Source organism: Aquarana catesbeiana, linkage group LG12 (genome assembly GCF_042186555.1).
Source record: "Aquarana catesbeiana isolate 2022-GZ linkage group LG12, ASM4218655v1, whole genome shotgun sequence".
In the NCBI taxonomy this organism is placed as follows: Eukaryota; Metazoa; Chordata; class Amphibia; order Anura; family Ranidae; genus Aquarana; species Aquarana catesbeiana.
The window spans coordinates 20846445-20865722 of NC_133335.1; the positions used below are offsets into that span (position 1 = coordinate 20846445).

Genomic DNA, 19278 nt, shown 5'->3' on the forward strand with positions numbered 1-19278 from the left:
TTCAAAGGTGTCAAACCCCATTTCATCACGGGCCGCATCAGCTGTATGTTTGCCTCAAAAGGCAGGTTGCATCTGGGGTGCGCTAGGTACAGGGTGCATGGTTCAGGGATGCGCTAGGTACAGGGTGCATGGTTCAGGGATGCGCTAGGTACAGGGTGCATGGTTCAGGGATGCGCTAGGTACAGGGTGCGTGGTTCAGGGGTGCGCTAGGCACAGGGTGCGTGGTTCAGGGATGCGCTAGGCACAGGGTGCGTGGTTCAGGGATGCGCTAGGCACAGGGTGCGTGGTTCAGGGATGCGCTAGGCACAGGGTGCGTGGTTCAGGGATGCGCTAGGCACAGGGTGCGTGGTTCAGGGGTGCGCTAGGCACAGGGTGCGTGGTTCAGGGATGCGCTAGGCACAGGGTGCGTGGTTCAGGGGTGCACTAGGCACAGGGTGCGTGGTTCAGGGGTGCACTAGGTACAGAGCGCAGGGTTCACGGGGTCAGGGTGCACTGGGTACAGAGTACAGGGTGTTTACAAATGACAGCAGGAGTGAGCTGGAGGTGACAGAATAGAGTTATGCCATGTTCTAGCTGTAAAACTCATTGAGGGCTACATGACAGGGCCTGATGGGCTGGATTCAGCCTGCAGGCTTTGCGTTTTGACATGTGCTTTTTTTTTTTTTTGTTTACATCCTTCCCTTTTTTTTTTTTTTTTTTTTTTTTTTTCAGTGCTGGTGATTGCTCACCTCCTCTTTTCAGCCACTTCTGTGTGCATACACTTGTAGTCTCTTTTTGAAAGCCCATGGGGCATAGTTGGGAGACGAGAACAGCGTCTGAACAGGGAGCTTCATGGGAGGATCACCAGAGATTATTTCAAAAGAAATTATGTTAAAAATGACTTGTGTGTTTGGTTTCAGAAATGCTCTCCTCCTTTTTTTTAGCCAGTCTATGCTGCAACTATTTTATTTCCTACTGTAGGAGGTGCTCTCTGCCGCCCTATTGTGTCCCCTTGCTGCAGTGCCCCAATGTCCGTCCCTGGAGGCAGGAGGCCATCTATTGGTTCGCGGAGGTAAGTCTGCCTTCTGCCTCATGTAAACTTTTTTTTATTTATTTTTTTCTCCAGTTGCTGTGCTTTTCAACATGTTGTTTGTTTTCCCATTTACAGGCGAGCTTCGCCTCCTGCCTCTATGAGGGACCCATATGGAACATCCTCTCTTAGCAGTAGCACCTCCGGCTCCTACAAAGGAAGTGATAGCAGTCCTTCTTCCAGGTACAGCAACTAATAATCTGAAACCATCTGACGGCTGATTTGTATTTTTTAAAAAGGGGCCTTCCAAATGGCATTAAAAAACTACACATAATCTATAAAAGTAAAAGCTAAATTGAAATCGGTTAATTTAGTCTGACTACTGGTAGGCGATATCGGACATCTTGGCGTTCTCCCATGGTACACCATCCAGGCAATGAATGCTAAATAATCTATCTAGGATAGGGGAACCCCCTTATAATGGCTTCAGCAGGTGGGCTGACTTGAGAACACAAATGTAGACCACCAAATCCCCAAAAACGATAAACTGGGTGTATGACGTGTGTTGGGGCAGAAATGATAATCCTAATGTGCTAGTTTTTGTCATTTTACGTTGCTAGTGAGTGTTTATTATTGATGGCCATTGCTGAGGACACACCCTGGATTTGGACTTTTAAAGCAGACCTAACAACCAATCAGATTGACGGTAGATAATGAGAACTGATATGTGACTCCTCCTCCTAGACAGGGGCGGACTAATAACTCATGGGGCCCCCGGGCAATAGGAGATTATGGGGCCCCCCAGGCAATCAGAGATTATGGGGCCACACAGTATACAATCACACAGTATACACAGACAGATGTTAAAAAAAACACAGATTTATACATACTGTCCCTGGTTTTACTGAGGCTGGCAACCCTGATGGGGCCCCCTAGTGGCCCAGGGCCCTCGGGCAGTGCCCAAGTGGCTCAATGGTCAGTCCGCCCCTGCTCCTAGATATCTCTTATCTTTTTTTTCCCCTGTAGTCGTCATACTGAACGTGAGCCTTATTGTCAGACCAGGAGCGTGGCAAAGTACAGGGAGCTGCAATAAAGTACTGAATAAGCATGTTCTCTGTGAAATCGCAGCATAGGCACATAGCGGGGAAGCGCTGGGACATCCAGATCTAATAACCTCTAATTGCTTAGTGAACCCAGCTTGCTTACTAGTCTGATTATCTGTACAGCAGGGAAGTGTTACTTTTATATATGTTTGATTAGTGAGAGTGCAGTAATCTGTCTTCATATTCTGTGTCTCTTTTGCTCCAGTTCAGAAATGTGCTGGGAAGGAAGAACTGCTTCGCACGGCTTCATCTTGTATACCATAAAATACCATTCGGCTTCAGTTTGGAAATGCTAAACAGAGAACCTAATGGGAGTGTTGATTGCCACTTTAAAGAAGCTGCTAGCAGGCTTCAGCACTTCTTGAAGCTTGTTGAAAGCCTGCTAGCAGCTTCTTTTGAGGCTGGATTCACACCTATGCATTTTTAGTGCTTTTTGCACCTTGTAGATTTGCACTACAGATCGTGTTCCATAGGAAACCATGTTTAATGGACTGTAGTGCAAAATGCAAAAAGCACTAAAACTGCCTAGGTGTGAGTCCAGCCTAAAGTGGTAATCGACACTCCCATTAGGATCCCATGTTCAGCATTTACAAACTGGAGTTGAAATAGTGCTTGAAAAGCTTCCTGAAAGATCTGCAAATGCTTTGTCAAAGCTTTCTGTTCACACCGCTCTTATACAAGCTGGATCCCATGTGAAACAGGCCGAAGTGGTCAAAATGAGTTTACTCCCCGTAGCACTGAATTTTTCAGGACATAACCATGTAGAAGGGAATTATGGATTTGGCAAACCAAGTGACAGTGTTAATCAGGACAGAGCTACACTATATTACCAAAAGTATTGTGACACCTGCCTCTACACGCACATGAACTTTAATGGTGTCTTAGTCAGTAGGGTTCAATATTGAGTTGGCCCACCCTTTGCAGCTATAACAACTTCAACTCTTCTGGGAAGGCTATCCACAAGGTTTAGGAGTGTGTCTATGGGAATGTTTGATCATTATTCCAAAAGCACATTTGTGAGGTCAGGCACTGATGTTGGAGGAGAAGGCCTGGCTCGCAGTCTCCGCTCAAATTCATCCCAAAGGTATTCTATCAGGTTGAGGTTAGGACTCTGTGCAGGCCAGTCAAGTTCCTCCACCCCAAACTCGCTCATCCATGTCTTTATGGACCTTGCTTTGTGCATGTTGGAACAGGAAGGGGCCGTCTCCAAACTGTTCCCACAAAGTTGGGAGCATGAAATTGTCCAAAATGTCTTGGTATGCTGACGTCTTGAGTTCCCTTCACTGGAACTAAGGGTTCAAGCCCAACCCCTGAAAAACAACCCCACACCATAATCCCCCCTCCACCAAATGATTTGGACTAAGACTGTGATGCTTTTAAAGTTCATGTAAAGGCAGGTGTCCCAATACTTTTGACAATATCCTGTATGTAGGATGGGGAAGTATTATAATACTAGAGTGACAGGAGGGGGGTTGCAGAGCCCTGTCCATTTATGTGAGGGTGGTAATGGTCTGAAGTTACTAAAAGCTCTACTTTGTGCTGATCTGAATGGACAGGCCACCATTCAAGGGGCAGAGATGAAAAGTTACTGAAAGGCCAACTTTAGCTTGAGCTTCAGTCAGCGACTTTTCCTAATCTAAAATGATATCATCTGTCTGTGGCAGGCAGTAGGTAGTGGTGATTCTTGTCCATCTTATACTGTTGCCTACAGAATTGAACACTGGCAAAAAAAAGAAAAAAAAAATGCAGGCCAGCCCAGCATAACCCCTCCTAGTCCTTGCATTCCTCAATTTTTTGTTTTTGTTTGCTAGTGTCCTAGGAGGATTGGTGTATTTTCTTTAGCTCTGCTAAGAGAAGTCTCTCTAACCCGCTTTACATTTTTCTTTCTTCTCCCTCCTTCTTTCTTCTCCCTCCTTCTTTCTTCTCCCTCCTTCTTTCTTCTCCCTCCTTCTTTCTTCTCCCTCCTTCTTTCTTCTCCCTCCTTCTTTCTTCTTTCTTCTCCCTCCTTCTTTCTTCTCCCTCCTTCTTTCTTCTTTCTTCTCCCTCCTTCTTTCTTCTCCCTCCTTCTTTCTTCTTTCTTCTCCCTCCTTCTTTCTTCTCCCTCCTTCTTTCTTCTCCCTCCTTCTTTCTTCTCCCTCCTTCTTTCTTCTCCCTCCTTCTTTCTTCTCCCTCCTTCTTTCTTCTTCTTTCTTCTTTCTTCTCCCTCCTTCTTTCTTCTCCCTCCTTCTTTCTTCTCCCTCCTTCTTTCTTCTCCCTCCTTCTTTCTTCTTCTTTCTTCTCCCTCCTTCTTTCTTCTTCTTCTTTCTTCTCCCTCCTTCTTTCTTCTCCTTCTTTCTTCTCCCTCCTTCTTCTTTCTTCTCCCTCCTTCTTCTTTCTTCTCCCTCCTTCTTTCTTCTTCTTCTTTCTTCTCCCTCCTTCTTCTTTCTTCTCCCTCCTTCTTTCTTCTTCTTCTTTCTTCTCCCTCCTTCTTTCTTCTTCTTCTTCTTTCTTCTCCCTCCTTCTTTCTTCTTCTTCTTTCTTCTCCCTCCTTCTTTCTTCTTCTTCTTCTTCTTTCTTCTCCCTCCTTCTTTCTTCTTCTTCTTCTTCTTTCTTCTCCCTCCTTCTTTCTTCTTCTTCTTCTTCTTCTTCTTTCTTCTCCCTCCTTCTTTCTTCTTTTCAGTCAGGATTCCTGCTTAGACTGCTTCAGTTGGACTCTACTTGGCAGATATGAAAATCGACCTTTCCTCCGCAGGACTTTGGCATGCTTGACCCTGTTGGTGATGGCATTGCAGGCAAGGCTGGGATGTGACCTTTTGGGCACTGAGCACTGCTTGTGGCGCTTTCCAGACATTGTGTACTGGTACGTTAGCCATGGAGCACCTTCCAGGTCCAGAGCCATGGCATTGCCTCGGCACTTGCTTTGTCTCTGAAGGACTCTCTTAAGTAAGCTTTTTAGGCTGAGAAATGGGAGCTACCTTGTTTGGATTACTGAGTCCCTCCGAATGTGTCACTTTTTGTCAGTTTCACAGCAGAGTTATTTGCTGGGTGCAGTGTCATGCGCATGCTCCGCACTCTTTCCCACCATAAAACGTTGAGGAAGCACATTCCCATTGCTCCTCATGCTTGCAGGGGATATGTGGAACTCTAATCCTCGGTCTGATCCTACTGGCGGCCTACAGTGGTCATCTTTGGTCACCTGACCATTATGCCTGAAGCCAAGCAGTTGAGTTCGGGAGTACCCTAGGCCTTGCTTTGTACCGTGAGCTAATTTATATGTCCAGCTTGCAGCACAACCTGTCTGATTGTAGACATGGGGTCTAGTTCTGTTGTTCCAGGTGTCTCCAGTTTACACACCACTGACAGTTCCAGAGGTGTGTACCTACTAATGTTGGCAGTGGCAGTCTTGAATTCTGTCCTCTGCTAGGGTGTCCTCGAGAGTCTTTCAGCTCAATTAGGCATGGCAGATGCTTGCAGACTCTGAGGCCTCAAGCGTGGTCCTCTGCTTTCCCCTGTTCGTTATCTGATCTGCCCGTGGCCTCCAAACCATTTGCCGCCAAGACGCTGTCTGCCACTAAGTCTCTCCAGTCTTTGACAGGTGGACCTGCCTCTGAGGAGTTGCAGTCTTTGTTTCCTATCGATGCAGTACACATCACTTTAAAACATGAGGATCAGTCTGTAGCCAATACCAGCGATATCCTCAGTCTAGGATACTTTTAAGTTCATAAGACTGCTCAGACCTCCCCAATGCACAGGCTTTGCAAGTGGAGGCTTGAAAACATCCTGCCAATAGGTTTGTATGTCCCAAATGTCCCTAGTCCTATATCCATTTGAGAAAGACATTGTTAAAAAGTGGGCTGCCCCTATTTGTAGATCCATTATTATGCTATTATTATGTTTTTTAACAAAGCTTCTACCATCCCAGTGGAGGATGCGTCTGCTTTTAGGACCCATCTCTGATCTCTCGGGCAGCTCCTGCGCTGTAACCTATTTTTACCATTACCCAGGGTGGATTTGATTTAAATCACTGGTAAAAAAAGGCTTGATTTAAATCAACTCAATTTAAATCATAATTTTTAAAAAGTAACTGTCATCTCTGTCCAGCAATTGCTTCTCCTCTGACCCGCTGTTGACTCACCGACAGTCCCATTCACTTTAATGGGATGGCTGGGGATGCGGCACAACAAGGTGAGGGACGTGGCAGCAGCACGTGAGTGGAAACCCGCTAACATTCTTGCTGGTAGTTAGAATCTATACTTGCAAACAAAATGAAGGTTTCCTATTTAGAAGAATAAGCTGTCAGGTTAGTAAAACGGCAATATCAAAACCGATTCAATCATACAGTTTGTAGTGTACATAGATTTGCAAAACAATAAGATAAAGGAATTTTCCTGAACTTTGTTTTATCTCATGGTTACTGTGAAATTGTGTGAATGCATCAATGCAGTGCATGTTATCTCAGCTTGCAGAGCTTGGATTCCTTGAATGAGTTTACCAAAAATGTAAATATTGAGGAATATACAGCCTCATGCTGCATAACTAAGCTCCATTTCATGCAGAATAAACTAAATTATTAATCTTAAAAAGGAAAACTATCTTTAGATAGATTTTTACTCCCAAAAGCATTTTATTAAAGTAAATTTGATTTAAAAAAAAAAAAAAAAATCGGTTATAGAAAAAAAAATATCCTATCTATCTATCTATCTATCTATCTATCTATCTATCTATCTATCTATCTATCTATCTATCTATCATATTTTTATCATTGATTTATATTCACCGTGCCATTACCTTGATCTGTCAAACTTCGACACTGACTGCTCTGGGGTTTTAAGAAATTATCTGATCACTATAGCAGTTAATTTCTGCCATTGAGCATTTAAAACTCTTATATGCGGCATTGAGCTACAGCGTGGATGTGTTTCTAGTCTACTGTCTCACTTCTAAACTGATAAACTTGCAGGGGAATGTTTGGCTAAAGTGTTTGGACTGTGGAGCCTGCAGCTAAAAATCTTTTCCTCCTGTATGACCTTCAAAGGTCCGCTCTGAATGCCCTCATCATGTATGCTACAGATGGCCAGAATACTAAAAAGACTTACCCCTTGCATGAGGTCAAGAAAAGTCATTTTCTGTACTCCCATGTGCTCAAACTCCCAGTCCAGAGCCAAGTCTGAGCCCAGTCTGCTTGTTCTCTATGATCTTATTTCAGAGACTGCTGGCTTCACATTCTTTGACCTTTGTCCATTGTCTCTTATGTGGCTCCCCTTGTCACTCCAGGAGATCTGAATTTGGTTCTCTCGGCACTCCAGCAACAGCTTTTTGAATGCATCAGGAAATTTCCACTCTTACAAGGTTGCATTTCTTGTGGCCATCGCCTGTGTGCAGTGAGATTGTAAGCTCAAGCAACAAACCAATAGCAGCGCCTGATCCCGCACTGCTATCTGTTTTTGGAAAGCTGCAAAAACAGATGGTATCTATCTCCTGGAACGCATTATGCTCTTAATCCAAGGTTCCACTGTACTTGAGTTTGTAAGCTGGTGACCTTAGGTTGTAAAGAACCCCTAGGGGCATACATGCAGGCTGGTGTTGAGACCCAGAGCTTTCTTCCTACCAAAGGTAGTCTCAGCCTTTCACCTCAAGTAGAATGTTCTTCTTCCTCCCCAAGTCTGGCTCCCTTTTTGACATCAAAGTGGAGGGATCATCTCATCTATATTGTCTGTCTGGATTTGGTAAATCTGATACAATTTTTCCATTTGATAATTTTTTAAATATTTTTTTTGATGTTGTAAATTAATGATTTGATCACTGTGATGAGCACATGGCCCCTCTGATTCATACTGATCTCCGACCAAGACATAGATAGGAAAGGGATCACATGGCCTCTATGGTAGGTTCATAGTGATATCTGACCAAGACATAGACAGGAAGGGATCACATGGCCCCTATGAGAGGTTCATAGTGATCTCAGACCAGGACATAAGCATGATCACATGTCCCCTATGGTAAGTTCATAGTGATCTCCGACCAGGACATAGCCGGGAAGGGATCATATGGCCCCTATGGTAGGTTCATTGTGATCTCTCTGACCAGGACATAGCCAGGATGGGATTACACGGCCCCTATGGTTACAGCATTTGTTTACACCTGGCTAAATCTTTTGTATAGAGAACATTGTATAAACCAATATGGGGTTGACACTTACCAGGTGAGGCAGCCATATTGTGAGATTGCATTGGCCGGGAATCGAACCTGGGTCAACTGCTTGAAAAGCAGCTATGCTCACCACTGCACCACCAATGCAAGGTAGCATGTCTTTGGAATGTGGGATGAAAAGGAATACCCAGAGGAAACCCACATAAGCACAGGAGAACATGCAAACTCAATGCAGACAGTGTCCTTGTCAGGATTTGAACCAAGGACCCCAGTGCTGCCAGGCTAACCCCTAAGCCTCTGTGCTGCCCATATGCTGCCTCTGTTCTCTAAGGCCTGTCCCCCGCTGAGCAGGGTAAATCTGTGATGTCCACTCAAAACGTTTAGGAGGTGAAGCGGCCATCTTGGGCGCACCGAATGGAGCCATTTTCCCTACCAGCATGTCTTTGGGCTGTAGAAGGAAACTCACACAAGCACAGGGAGAACATGCAGACTCCACGCAGACAGTGTCCTGGTCAGGATATGAACCAAACGCCCCAGTGCTGCAAGGCAGAAGTGCTAACTACTAAGCCTCTGTGCTGCCCGATCTTAAAGAAGAACTTCACCTATAAATGGAAGTTCCGCTTTTCTTCCGCTTCCTCCTTTGGCTTTAAATTTCCTAAAGGACCTGGAGATACAGGTCCATATTGTAGAGTTATGAATCTTTCATATTCTGTCCTGTAGGGGGAGTTTGTATGAACTGTTCTCATTCCACCAACCCTACAAATTAACTATCTATGCCTCCCCCATGTTCATTAAATTCTTCCTCTTCAATATACTATCCTGTAGGGGGAGACTTTATGAACGGTTTCCCATTCAACCCACCCAACCTATGAGGATCCATATTTCCCCTTCATTCTCCTTGGGTTACGATATTCTTAGGTGACCTAGAGATGCAGATCCTTTTTATAGAGTGACCTTGAGCTACAGAGTCCTTTCAGCTGTTGTAGGCCTCAGTGGTCACTTCGCCAATATTGGTGATGTCCTTCATGTGGAATGGGACAAATACATGTCCTCTGGTCTGGACAGAGAGGACATGAGCTAGCCACGGGTTTGACCTGAAATGTAGCCAGGACAACTAGCTTGAATGTGGAAGCCTGGCTCTGCATAGATGGTAGAAAGTCCATGATTGTCTGTGGAGCTGCCACCAGCTCCACTTACCGTGCCCAGGTCTGCTGGCCGGCCTCTGCTGTTTTTATAGGCCCCGGAATGGTGACCACTTGAATGGGGCACCAGCGCTACTTTTTTGACGCTCACCTAAAAGGTATTTCCACGTTTGCAGCCATATTGGGATGACACCTACTTTATATCTGTTACTTGTTTTCATTAACCGAGAAAAACGCCCCCCCCATGGATTTCAGTGCACTGCCCTATGCGCCACATGCGGGGCAAAGTAGCTCATGGCGCGTTCCACTTTGTTTTATTACCCACGCATTTTGCCACATTTGTTGTAAGAGTATCTTGCAGTCACTGCTTGTTTCAGATATCTATTGCCTTGTGCTTTGCTTGTATCTTTTCAGCTAGTTTGCAGTAAAGCAGGGAAGTGAAAAAATCCTGTTGAATATTTTTGCTTTTACTAAACAAGAATGTTGCATATACAAACTACCAACAATTATAAGATATACAAAGTTTCACAAACCTACACTTTATGCGAACTAGCTTTTCCTGCCAAATGAACTTTGGCAATAGTATGTATGCAGTTAAGTACACTAAAAATCATTTGGCTTCTGTTATATCTGGTCCACAGTTTCCTTCTTAAATAGTATTTCAGGTATTAAGCATTTGAAGGAAAGTCTGTTCTCTTGTGTAGCACTACCCCCGTGGGCGTTGCAAATGTCAGGGTCCCCCACTGCTGCACAGCAAGTCACTTAGCATTTTCAATGTGCATCCAGACACTGGAAAACGATCCTTGAGTTTTGTTGTTTTTATTGAGGGGATGATATTTTGGGTGGGTTTAGGGATTTATGGGATGCCCAACTTGACAACAGAAAATCCGGGGGCAACCCTATTTACAGCTCCTCCTCTTCTTCCTGCACCAAACTTGGTCCTTGTACAGCTCTGCTAAGTGCACTCCTTTTTGGAACTAACCATCTGTTACTCTGTTAGTTTAGCAAAAGCCCCGTACAAGCTAGGAAATCTTAGTCCCTTGAAAAGTAGCACATGTGGCGTGAACTGCATCTTGCAACACCTTCTGCTTCCCTGTAGACACTAATCTCAGTTCTACTGCTTGCAGAAATTCTAGGGCACCTAGCTGCCACCGGCCCACCTGGCTGTTTCTTCTTCATAGTCCTCCTGACTGACAGTCTGCACCAGTCCTACCCGACTGACACACTGGAGATTTCCCAGGGCAAGGTGGTTGGATGAAGACTTAGTACATCGCTGTCTTCAAGAGAGACCTGCTACAGCCGACAGTCTCCCCTTGTCCGTCCCTGCATTGTGCTGATCTACTCGCTCTCCTTGCTCCCCGCTGCCTCTCTGGAAGGTTCTCCTCAAACTGCCTTTGGTGGTAAAGCCTTCCAGGCCAGCCACCTGAGCTCAGGCCTGAGGTAAACCCCTCCCCAGCTGGGGTCCCTCATGGACCACCGAAAGACTCCCTCAGCACTGCTTCTCCATCTTCCACCCGACTCCCATCCCAGCATGCCCCATTCCTAATTAAAGGCTCCTTAGTCACCTGCCAGGCCCACTCCTGGGGATTGGCTAAGGGCCTTCAAATATTCAGAGCAGCCCCGCCTTACCTTCACCCAGTATATTCTAGAATGTTCTCCAACTTTCTAGATTCAGGGGGAGGCACCAGAGCTGTCTGTAGGAGTCATGCTGGCCTAACCTCTAATAACCCTGACCCAATTACAGACTCACGGGCTAGGCATGAGTCAAGAGTATAGTTTGCCTACGCTCATTCTAGTAGCACTCACTAGAGGGTGCTACACTTGTAATGTAAATTAAATGTCATCCCCAGATGAGGTCCCTCTTCCAGTTCGTGCTGCTGGCTTTTTTTTTTTTTTTAGAAAGTTTGCTACCCCTTCCTACGTGAGATTAAAGCTCTTCTGGCCATACTTTTCCTGTGGATCTCAGGAATGCACTTGGTGATCCAGATTCAGCTGACAGCGGGCTAAAATTTGCTGTCAGCCGACGTCACAGAGCCTTCTGAAGCAGGGATCCAGACAATGTCATGATCTGCCCAGATGTGCTGCTGAGAGCAAGGGCAGACCGGGCCCGGGGCAACTGCCCCCCCCCCCCCCCCGGCAGCTATGATGCCCCATAAAAGGGCCGCACCGCTTCTGCTGCAGACATGCCTAAAGGCTTCCTGGTGAGGAGTAAAAAATCCCTGCCGGTGTCCTACCGAGTGTGGGATGAGAACTGAGTGATCTTTGATCTCGGTGTAGAGGCATCAGGGGACAGCTGAATGATGCTGCAGCCATCTAGGTGCGAGTATAAAGGTGTGTGTGTGTGTGTGTGTGTGTGTGTGTGTGTGTGTGTGTTTTTGTTTTTGTTTATCTTCTCCCATCTTCTTAGAACAGTTTCTTTGAAGGAAAACATTTCCTAACTCCAAATCCTAGATGTCGCTATAGTATCATACATGCCATAAATCATATATGTCAAAAGGCAGGCAGTCTCTGATTCTCATGTCGGTTGTAATGCTGTTGGATGCCTGGAACGATGAGACTTTCTGTGTTCCTCAATGGATGAGAAAGATATTGGGGTTTTTGTGATTACCAGAAAATCATTTTCTTGGAGTCCATTGAGGGACACAAGTCCTACCTCTCTGTTTTTGATCATTCTGTTGGCACTGTTGTGCCACAAAACCTGAGGCATGCTGGGATTGGGAAGGGTTATGTTGGGCTGGCCCACAATTTATTTTTGTTTGCCAGTATCCGATCTTCCTGTAGGCAGCAGTGCAATCCATGGTATAAAATGTGCATCCTTCATTTTAATTTATTCCTGAGAGAGAGAAAGCTGTAGATTGGGTTGTGGAGCCTGAAGGGAGTTTCAGGAAATGCATCAGGCAATACAAAGATTCATGTCTTTGTTAAACTGTTTGATTTTTATATGGTCTTTCTTTTTTGTGTGTTTTTTTTTTTTTTTTTTTCTTCTTATGTAGGCGGTCAAATAAATACAGTCTGTGCAGTGAGAACCATGGAATCAAGCCTCCCACCCCAGAACAATATCTCACCCCCCTGCAGCAGAAAGAGGTCTGCATCCGTCACCTGAGGGCGAGACTGAGGGACATGCAGGAGGCAATACATGAGAGGTGAGATCAAATCTTGTAAATCCTACTAATGATTTTTCCATATACAGGTGGTAAGACGAGGGCGGGTTCGTCTTGGTTTTCTCTGTGCTCATAGTTGCTGAATGGCCCAGTGCTGTCTGTCACATAGGGATTGATTTGCTAAAACTGGAGAGAACAAAATCCTGTGAAGCTGTGCATAGCAGCCAATCCGCTTCTAACTTCAGCTTGCTCAATTAAGCTTTGACAAAAAACTTGGAAACTGATTGGCTTCTTTGCAGAGCTGCACCAGATTTTGCATGCTCCAGTAAATCAACCTCATAGGGACGGTTAGAGAGTCCTGAACCCTGTGTACGCTCTAACTTTAAGAACTGAGAACTTGCACAGGACTTTCTTTTCTTTCTCCTGATTGGAATATAAAAAAGTAGGGCATGGTGCATTAAAGTGTGTTGCCAATGCACCTTTTGAGGTTATTATTTATTTTTATATATAATGCCACGATCCTCACTGCATTAGCATTCACCCATAAATGAAAACCCTGGGAGTTGGACCTGTACTAAAGGATGGTAATGAGACTTATGGGAATCTTGGAAGCTGAAGTTATGTTGTAGGTAGAGAAGATCTAATCCATATGTCAGACAGCCCACTGTATTAGAAAACGTTTATTTCTGCTTCCCTGTGCTGCTCTTCAGCATCTATTAAATGTCTTCTTTTTAGTTACATAGTTGGTAAGGGAAAAAAAAAAGACACAAGTCCATAAAGTCCAACCTATGTGTGTGTGCACTTTTATATCAATATTACATTGTACATCCCTGTATGTTGTGGTGCTTATCTAATAGTTTGTTTTTAAATTATCAATGCTGAAACTACGGCTTGTAGAAGAGAATTCTACTTACCGCTCTTACCATAAAGAACCCTCTACACAGTTTCCGGTTAAATCGCTTTTCCTCTAATTTTAGTGAACGGCCACAAGTCTTTTTAAATACCCTTTTGCAGAAAAGTTTTATCCCATTTCTTGTAAAAAAAAAAAAAAGAAAAGTTTTATCCCTATTGTGGGGTCACCAGTACAGTATTTGTATATTGAAATCATATCCCCTCTCAAGCGTCTCTTCCCCAGAGAGAATAAGTTCAGAGCTCACAACCTTTCCTCATAACTAAGATCCTCCAGACCCTTTTATTAGCTTTGTTGCCCTTCTTTGTACTCGCTCCATTTCCAGTACATCCTTCCTGAGGACTGGTGCCCAGAACTGGATGCCATACTCCAGGTGCGGCCGGACCAGAGTCTTGTAGAGCGGCAGAATTATCGTTTTATCTCTGGAGTTAGTTCCCTTTTTTTAATGCATGTCAATATTCTATTGGCTTTGCTTTCAGCAGCTTGGCATTGCATGCCGTTGCTGAGCCTATCATCTACTAGGACCCCCAGGTCCTTTTCCATCCTAGATTCCCCCAGAGGTTCTCCACCTTAGCGAGTAGATTGCATTCATGTTTTTGCCACCTAAAATGCATTATTTTACTATATACCCTTACTAAGATTTAGTAACACTGCCCCTTTTTTGCAGTCCCTGCCCCAGATTTGTGTTCTGTGTTTTTGAACAAGCTCCCCTACTTTAGCATAAATTATGTAAATACAGCAAAGAAGGGATAGGGGGATTTTTGCGGTGCCAAGTACAGGAAAACACAGTTGACTTACTAAAAATAAAACATAATTTTATTGACGTAACATAGTTAAAAGGACATGCTGTTTTAAGGCAGTATAAAGATACAAACGTTTGGTGGTCAAAAGTATACAGGTGAATGATAAATCGCAGAAGGAAATATTGCACACTAGCCCGACATGTTTCGCTACTTTAGCTTCCTCAGGGGATGTGCAAGACATAAATTATGTAAGTGTGACCATTCCATCTTCTGTCAGGATGGACAATCGGTAGATCTGCCCCTGGCTATTGATCTATGAATATGTAGAGAATTATGATAAAATATGAGCAGTCATATGTAAAAAGTGAGCACAAATAGAATGTTTAATTTTTTTTTTTTTTTTTTTAATTTTGACTTGCTTTGATTTTCTTTTTTATATTGTGGTTTAGTCAGCTCATACTAATCCTGTGTTTTTTATTTTTTTCTTCTTTTCTTCCTCACCCAAACTTGTTCGGTGTGGTGTGTATTCAGAGACTCGGAGGTCGATGAGCTGCGCTCGCAGCTGAGCCGGATGCAAGAGGACTGGATAGAGGAAGAGTGCCATCGGGTGGAGGCGCAGTTGGCACTGAAGGCGGCGCAGAGGGAAATCCAGCAGCTCCGTGAGGTCATGGATGATGTCCGGGGACGGCTAGGAGAAAACGACACGGGGGTCCAGAAGTATTTTGCCGACATTACGTTGCAGAACCGTAAGCTGGAAAGTCTTCTGCAGAACATGGAGTTGGCGCAGGATGGAGTGCCGTGTGGGGCAGAAGGTGGAGGCTCCGCCGGGGACTCGCCTGCCCGCTCTCTCACCCGCAGCTCTACCTACACCAAACTCAGCGAGCCTCCCGTGGGAGATCGCCACTCTCAGGACACTGGGGATAGCGGGTACGCGGACAGCAGCGCTGTCTCTTCTGGCACAGAGTTCTACCTTGGTGAGGGACCTTTGTGTCTCGGTGTGCAACCACCCCCGCTGTGTGCTGAGGCTGCTGTTCAGGCCAGCAGCATGAGTGACTGTGCTGTTCAGACGGACGAAGCTGCGGGCACCCCTGAGCCAGACACCATCCTAGAGAAGCTCCTGCAGTCGCAGACGGCTGGCACCCCTACGTCCCAGGACCCCAAAGAGCCAGAAGCCTCCAATCCTGACTCAAGCTGTGTAGTGCTGGTCACTGACGGAGCCTCTGGGGCTGAGAGCGGGGAGGCGGAGGTGCCCGATGCCCCGATTAGTTACTGGAGTCGGCACTTTGTAGTGGACTTATTGGCTGTGCTGATCCCCGTGGTACCCACGGTGGCCTGGTTATGCCGCGCGGAGAGGCGCCAAGGACAGCCAGTGTATAACATCAGCTCCCTGATGCGTGGCTGCTGTACGGTCGCTTTGCATTCCATTCGCAGGATCAGCTGCCGCCCAGTCAGTGCCTCCACAAGCCAGCCCTAACTCTGGCTGCCCCCCCCCCTGGACCCTAAACCTTCGCAGTTTGATGACTCTGCCACCCCCTTTGTATCTTGCCTGTGAAACAGAGGGGTTAGAAGGGAGACTTATTTTGCCGAGGATAATCAGTGATCAGACTTTATGGAATGTATCTGAGTAATCGTGAAAACAAAAAAAAAACACAGCAAGCATCCTAAGATAAAGAGTCCAGTGTTGACTGAGGGGGGGAGGGGCTTTCACTGTCACGGCTGAGGGGGGCTATTGGGTTAATCTACTCAGATGCCAGTCCACATAGTTCATATTGTGCGATTGGTTGTGTCTGTTGTACATAACTTCTCGGTCCATTTATATAGTTGCTGCTGAGCACAGCCCAGACACAGGATGTGTTTGTACCCCATGTCACCTGACCACCTACACCTGTCTGTGTCTCTAGAGTGTGAACTATTCTATGTCACATGTACACACACACACATGCAATGCCACCTACTGTCATGTGTGCAGTTCCTGTGCCCGTGTACGCTTGCACACCGCAGTATCTGGTGGGGAGCTAAGGGAGCAATGCATTGCCATTGAATGTATTCTGTACATATATGTTGTGTGTGTATGCGTGGACCAGTGCTGTGTATATGTAGACGGGTGCATGCCACCTGCTGGACTGCACTCGTTCCAGGCCCGACTAATGTCACCTTGATGGTTCTTGTCCCTCGCTCTTACCCGTTTCCTAGCAATTTATTATTGCCTATTGACTTTGAGGGTCCCCCTTTTTTTCATTTGTTTTCTTGCTGCTGTTGGACCTTTTGTCCCCGGGTGTGACCTTGCTATGTGTGCCCCAGACCCCATTGTGCTTGTAGATGACATCAGACAGATATTTATTACATACCTCCTACCTCTGTACCATGGAGTGCATGTAGGCCCAACCACTCCTACCTCCCTTTATTGTGTTACTTTTTCCATGTTGTATCATTATTTAGGGGCCAGCACACGCCTTTTAAAACATTCCTAAATCTATTTGCCAAAGTTTAAGCTGGGAGGTTGAATACTAAAAAATTAAACTACTTTTTTTTTTTTTTTTCTTGCATATGGCTGACTTCCTGTCGGTAATCAGTATTGAAGTTGGTCAGTTTATGCAATCAGCTTATTATGACTGATCCCATAGAGCAGGGGTCTCCAAACTGTGTAAACAAAAGGGCTAGTTTATTGTCCTTCAGAATTTAGGGGGTGGGGGGCAGACAGTGGTGATTGCGACTAAAGGTCCCGACGTCAGTGGGTAAAAAATTACTTCCCATCGTTTTTCAGTGGGAGTAATTCTGCTCCATTAATGGTGTGAGTAGGAGGAATTGTGCTCCATCATTGATATCATTGGGCCCCATTGTTGGTGTCATTGAGAGAAATTGTGCCCCATCATTTGTGTCAGTAGGAGGAATTGGGCCCCATTGTTGGTGTCATTGAGAGAAATTGTGCCCCATCATTGATGTCATTGGGCCCCATTGTTGGTGTCATTGAGAGAAATTGTGCCCCATCATTGATGTCATTGGGCCCCATTGTTGGTGTCATTGAGAGAAATTGTGCCCCATCATTGATGTCATTGGGCCCCATTGTTGGTGTCATTGAGAGAAATTGTGCCCCATCATTGATGTCATTGGGCCCCATTGTTGGTGTCATTGAGAGAAATTGTGCCCCATCATTGATGTCAGTAGGAGGAATTGGGCCCCATTGTTGGTGTCATTGAGAGAAATTGTGCCCCATCATTGATGTCATTGGGCCCCATTGTTGGTGTCATTGAGAGAAATTGTGCCCCATCATTGATGTCAGTAGGAGGAATTGGGCCCCATTGTTGGTGTCATTGAGAGAAATTGTGCCCCATCATTGATGTCATTGGGCCCCATTGTTGGTGTCATTGAGAGAAATTGTGCTCCATCATTGCTGTCAATTAGAGGAATTGTGCTCCATAAATTGATGTCATTGTGCCCCGTGGTTGGTGTCCTCGGGAGTCATTTGTGCCCCGTGGTTGGTGTCCTCGGGAGTTATTTGTGCCCCGTGGTTGGTGTCCTCGGGAGTCATTTGTGCCCCGTGGTTGGTGTCCTCGGGAGTCATTTGTGCCCCGTGGTTGGTGTCCTCGGGAGTCATTTGTGCCCCGTGGTTGGTGTCCTCGGGAGTCATTTGTGCCCCGTGGTTGGTGTCCTCGGGAGTCATTTGTGCCCCGTGGTTGGTGTCCTCGGGAGTCATTTGTGCCCCGTGGTTGGTGTCCTCGGGAGTCATTTGTGCCCCGTGGTTGGTGTCCTCGGGAGTCATTTGTGCCCCGTGGTTGGTGTCCTCGGGAGTCATTTGTGCCCCGTGGTTGGTGTCCTCGGGAGTCATTGTGCCCCGTGGTTGGTGTCCTCGGGAGGAATTGTGCCCCGTTGTCGTTGGTGTCCTCGGGAGGAATTGTGCCCCATCGTGGTTGGTGTCCTCGGGAGGAATTGTGCCCCGTCTTGGTTAGTGTCCTCGGGAAGGAATTGTGCCCCATCACTGTTGGTGTGGATGAAATGGTGCCCCAAGGGCTGGATAAAAGCAAGTATAGGGCAGCAGTTTGGAGACCACTGCTGTAGAGCAATAGACACCCTGAAGCAAATACAGAAATTCGGTTTCTCATAGTTGTGAGTACTTTTAATACTATAGTGTTGCTGGTTCTTTCTAGAAAAAGTAAATGGCACGTTTAGGCTCATCGATTATTATTATTATTATTATTATTTTTTTTTTTAATGGAGAAACGAATGCTGATGTTTGTCACCAGATTACACATTCCTGCATTCTTTTGGCATGTCGCATGGTTTGGTTGCACAGACCCTGGCTCAATATTGAGACATGCTGCTAAGTCCCGCTTCCAACTGCATCACATGAGGACATTTGCCCCCTTTTTTTATTATCCCTCCTCAATCCTTCTGACATCCATTATACTCCTGGCACTTGGGGGGGGTGGTGCTCCCCTATGTGTTACCCCCATGCCCTGCTGGAGTCAGTGTCTGTGCAGGTCGCTTACATTGCAGTGTGTGTAATGCCCACTTGGAGGAGCTCTTTAGGGATTACCACAAACTCCACCGGGCAGCTCCACACTTCTTTTCGGCACTTCAAAACTTACTTTTTGCACTTGCCCGATTCTCCTTTTAGATTCCTGGGAGTCGGCGAACAGAATGGAAAACCTTTTACTTGGTCACTCGTCTCCCTGACACCGAGCTGTGTGGACAGGTAAATGTAGCTACTACTGGAATGAAGTCACTTATAAAGCTATAAATCTATATATATAGAGAGAGATATATCTATTTTTGATGTTGCTTGTCATTTGCTGTCTGTCCTGCTGAATGTATTAAACTGGCCTGAGCCACAGTCATGAGCCATATCTGATTTTCTAGTGGTCTCGCCTGTCCTGGTACACTGAGAGTTAATAGCAGGTGGCAATTTGAATTGAATTGTTTGTTGTAAATAAAAAGATCTCTGCTCCTGGGCCCACCAATCAAGAGAGCTGTGGTATCCTGTACTGTGCCATCTGCTGGTGAGATCTGGCATCACAGCTCTCTAGTTCAATTTAAATACCTTTTTAAAGTGACCCTGTCATCATAGAGTCACATTACAGAATAGGTCACCTGTATACTTACCTTTTCTGGAGGCCTGTGTATTGAAAATCTGCTACTTCTCA

The 19278-nt window shown here is 45.6% G+C and overlaps 1 protein-coding gene and 1 non-coding gene across 4 annotated transcripts in view; one reads left to right on the forward strand and one right to left on the reverse strand.

The window, feature by feature from the left end:
- SNPH (syntaphilin) overlaps positions 1–18981 on the forward strand; it is a 64229-nt gene extending 45248 nt beyond the window's left edge. For all 3 annotated transcript variants that reach the window (XM_073607355.1, XM_073607354.1, XM_073607353.1), the window contains exons 2-5: positions 961–1051; positions 1148–1252; positions 12377–12526; positions 14669–18981. In XM_073607355.1, coding sequence (XP_073463456.1) covers positions 1008–1051; positions 1148–1252; positions 12377–12526; positions 14669–15611 — 1242 coding nt within the window. In that variant the 5' untranslated portion in view covers positions 961–1007 and the 3' untranslated portion in view covers positions 15612–18981. The remainder of the gene's footprint in view (positions 1–960; positions 1052–1147; positions 1253–12376; positions 12527–14668) is intronic.
- TRNAE-UUC (transfer RNA glutamic acid (anticodon UUC)) lies at positions 8317–8388 on the reverse strand. The gene has a single exon. It is a non-coding gene; the product is annotated as a tRNA-Glu (tRNA).
- Positions 18982–19278: the final 297 nt, after the last annotated feature.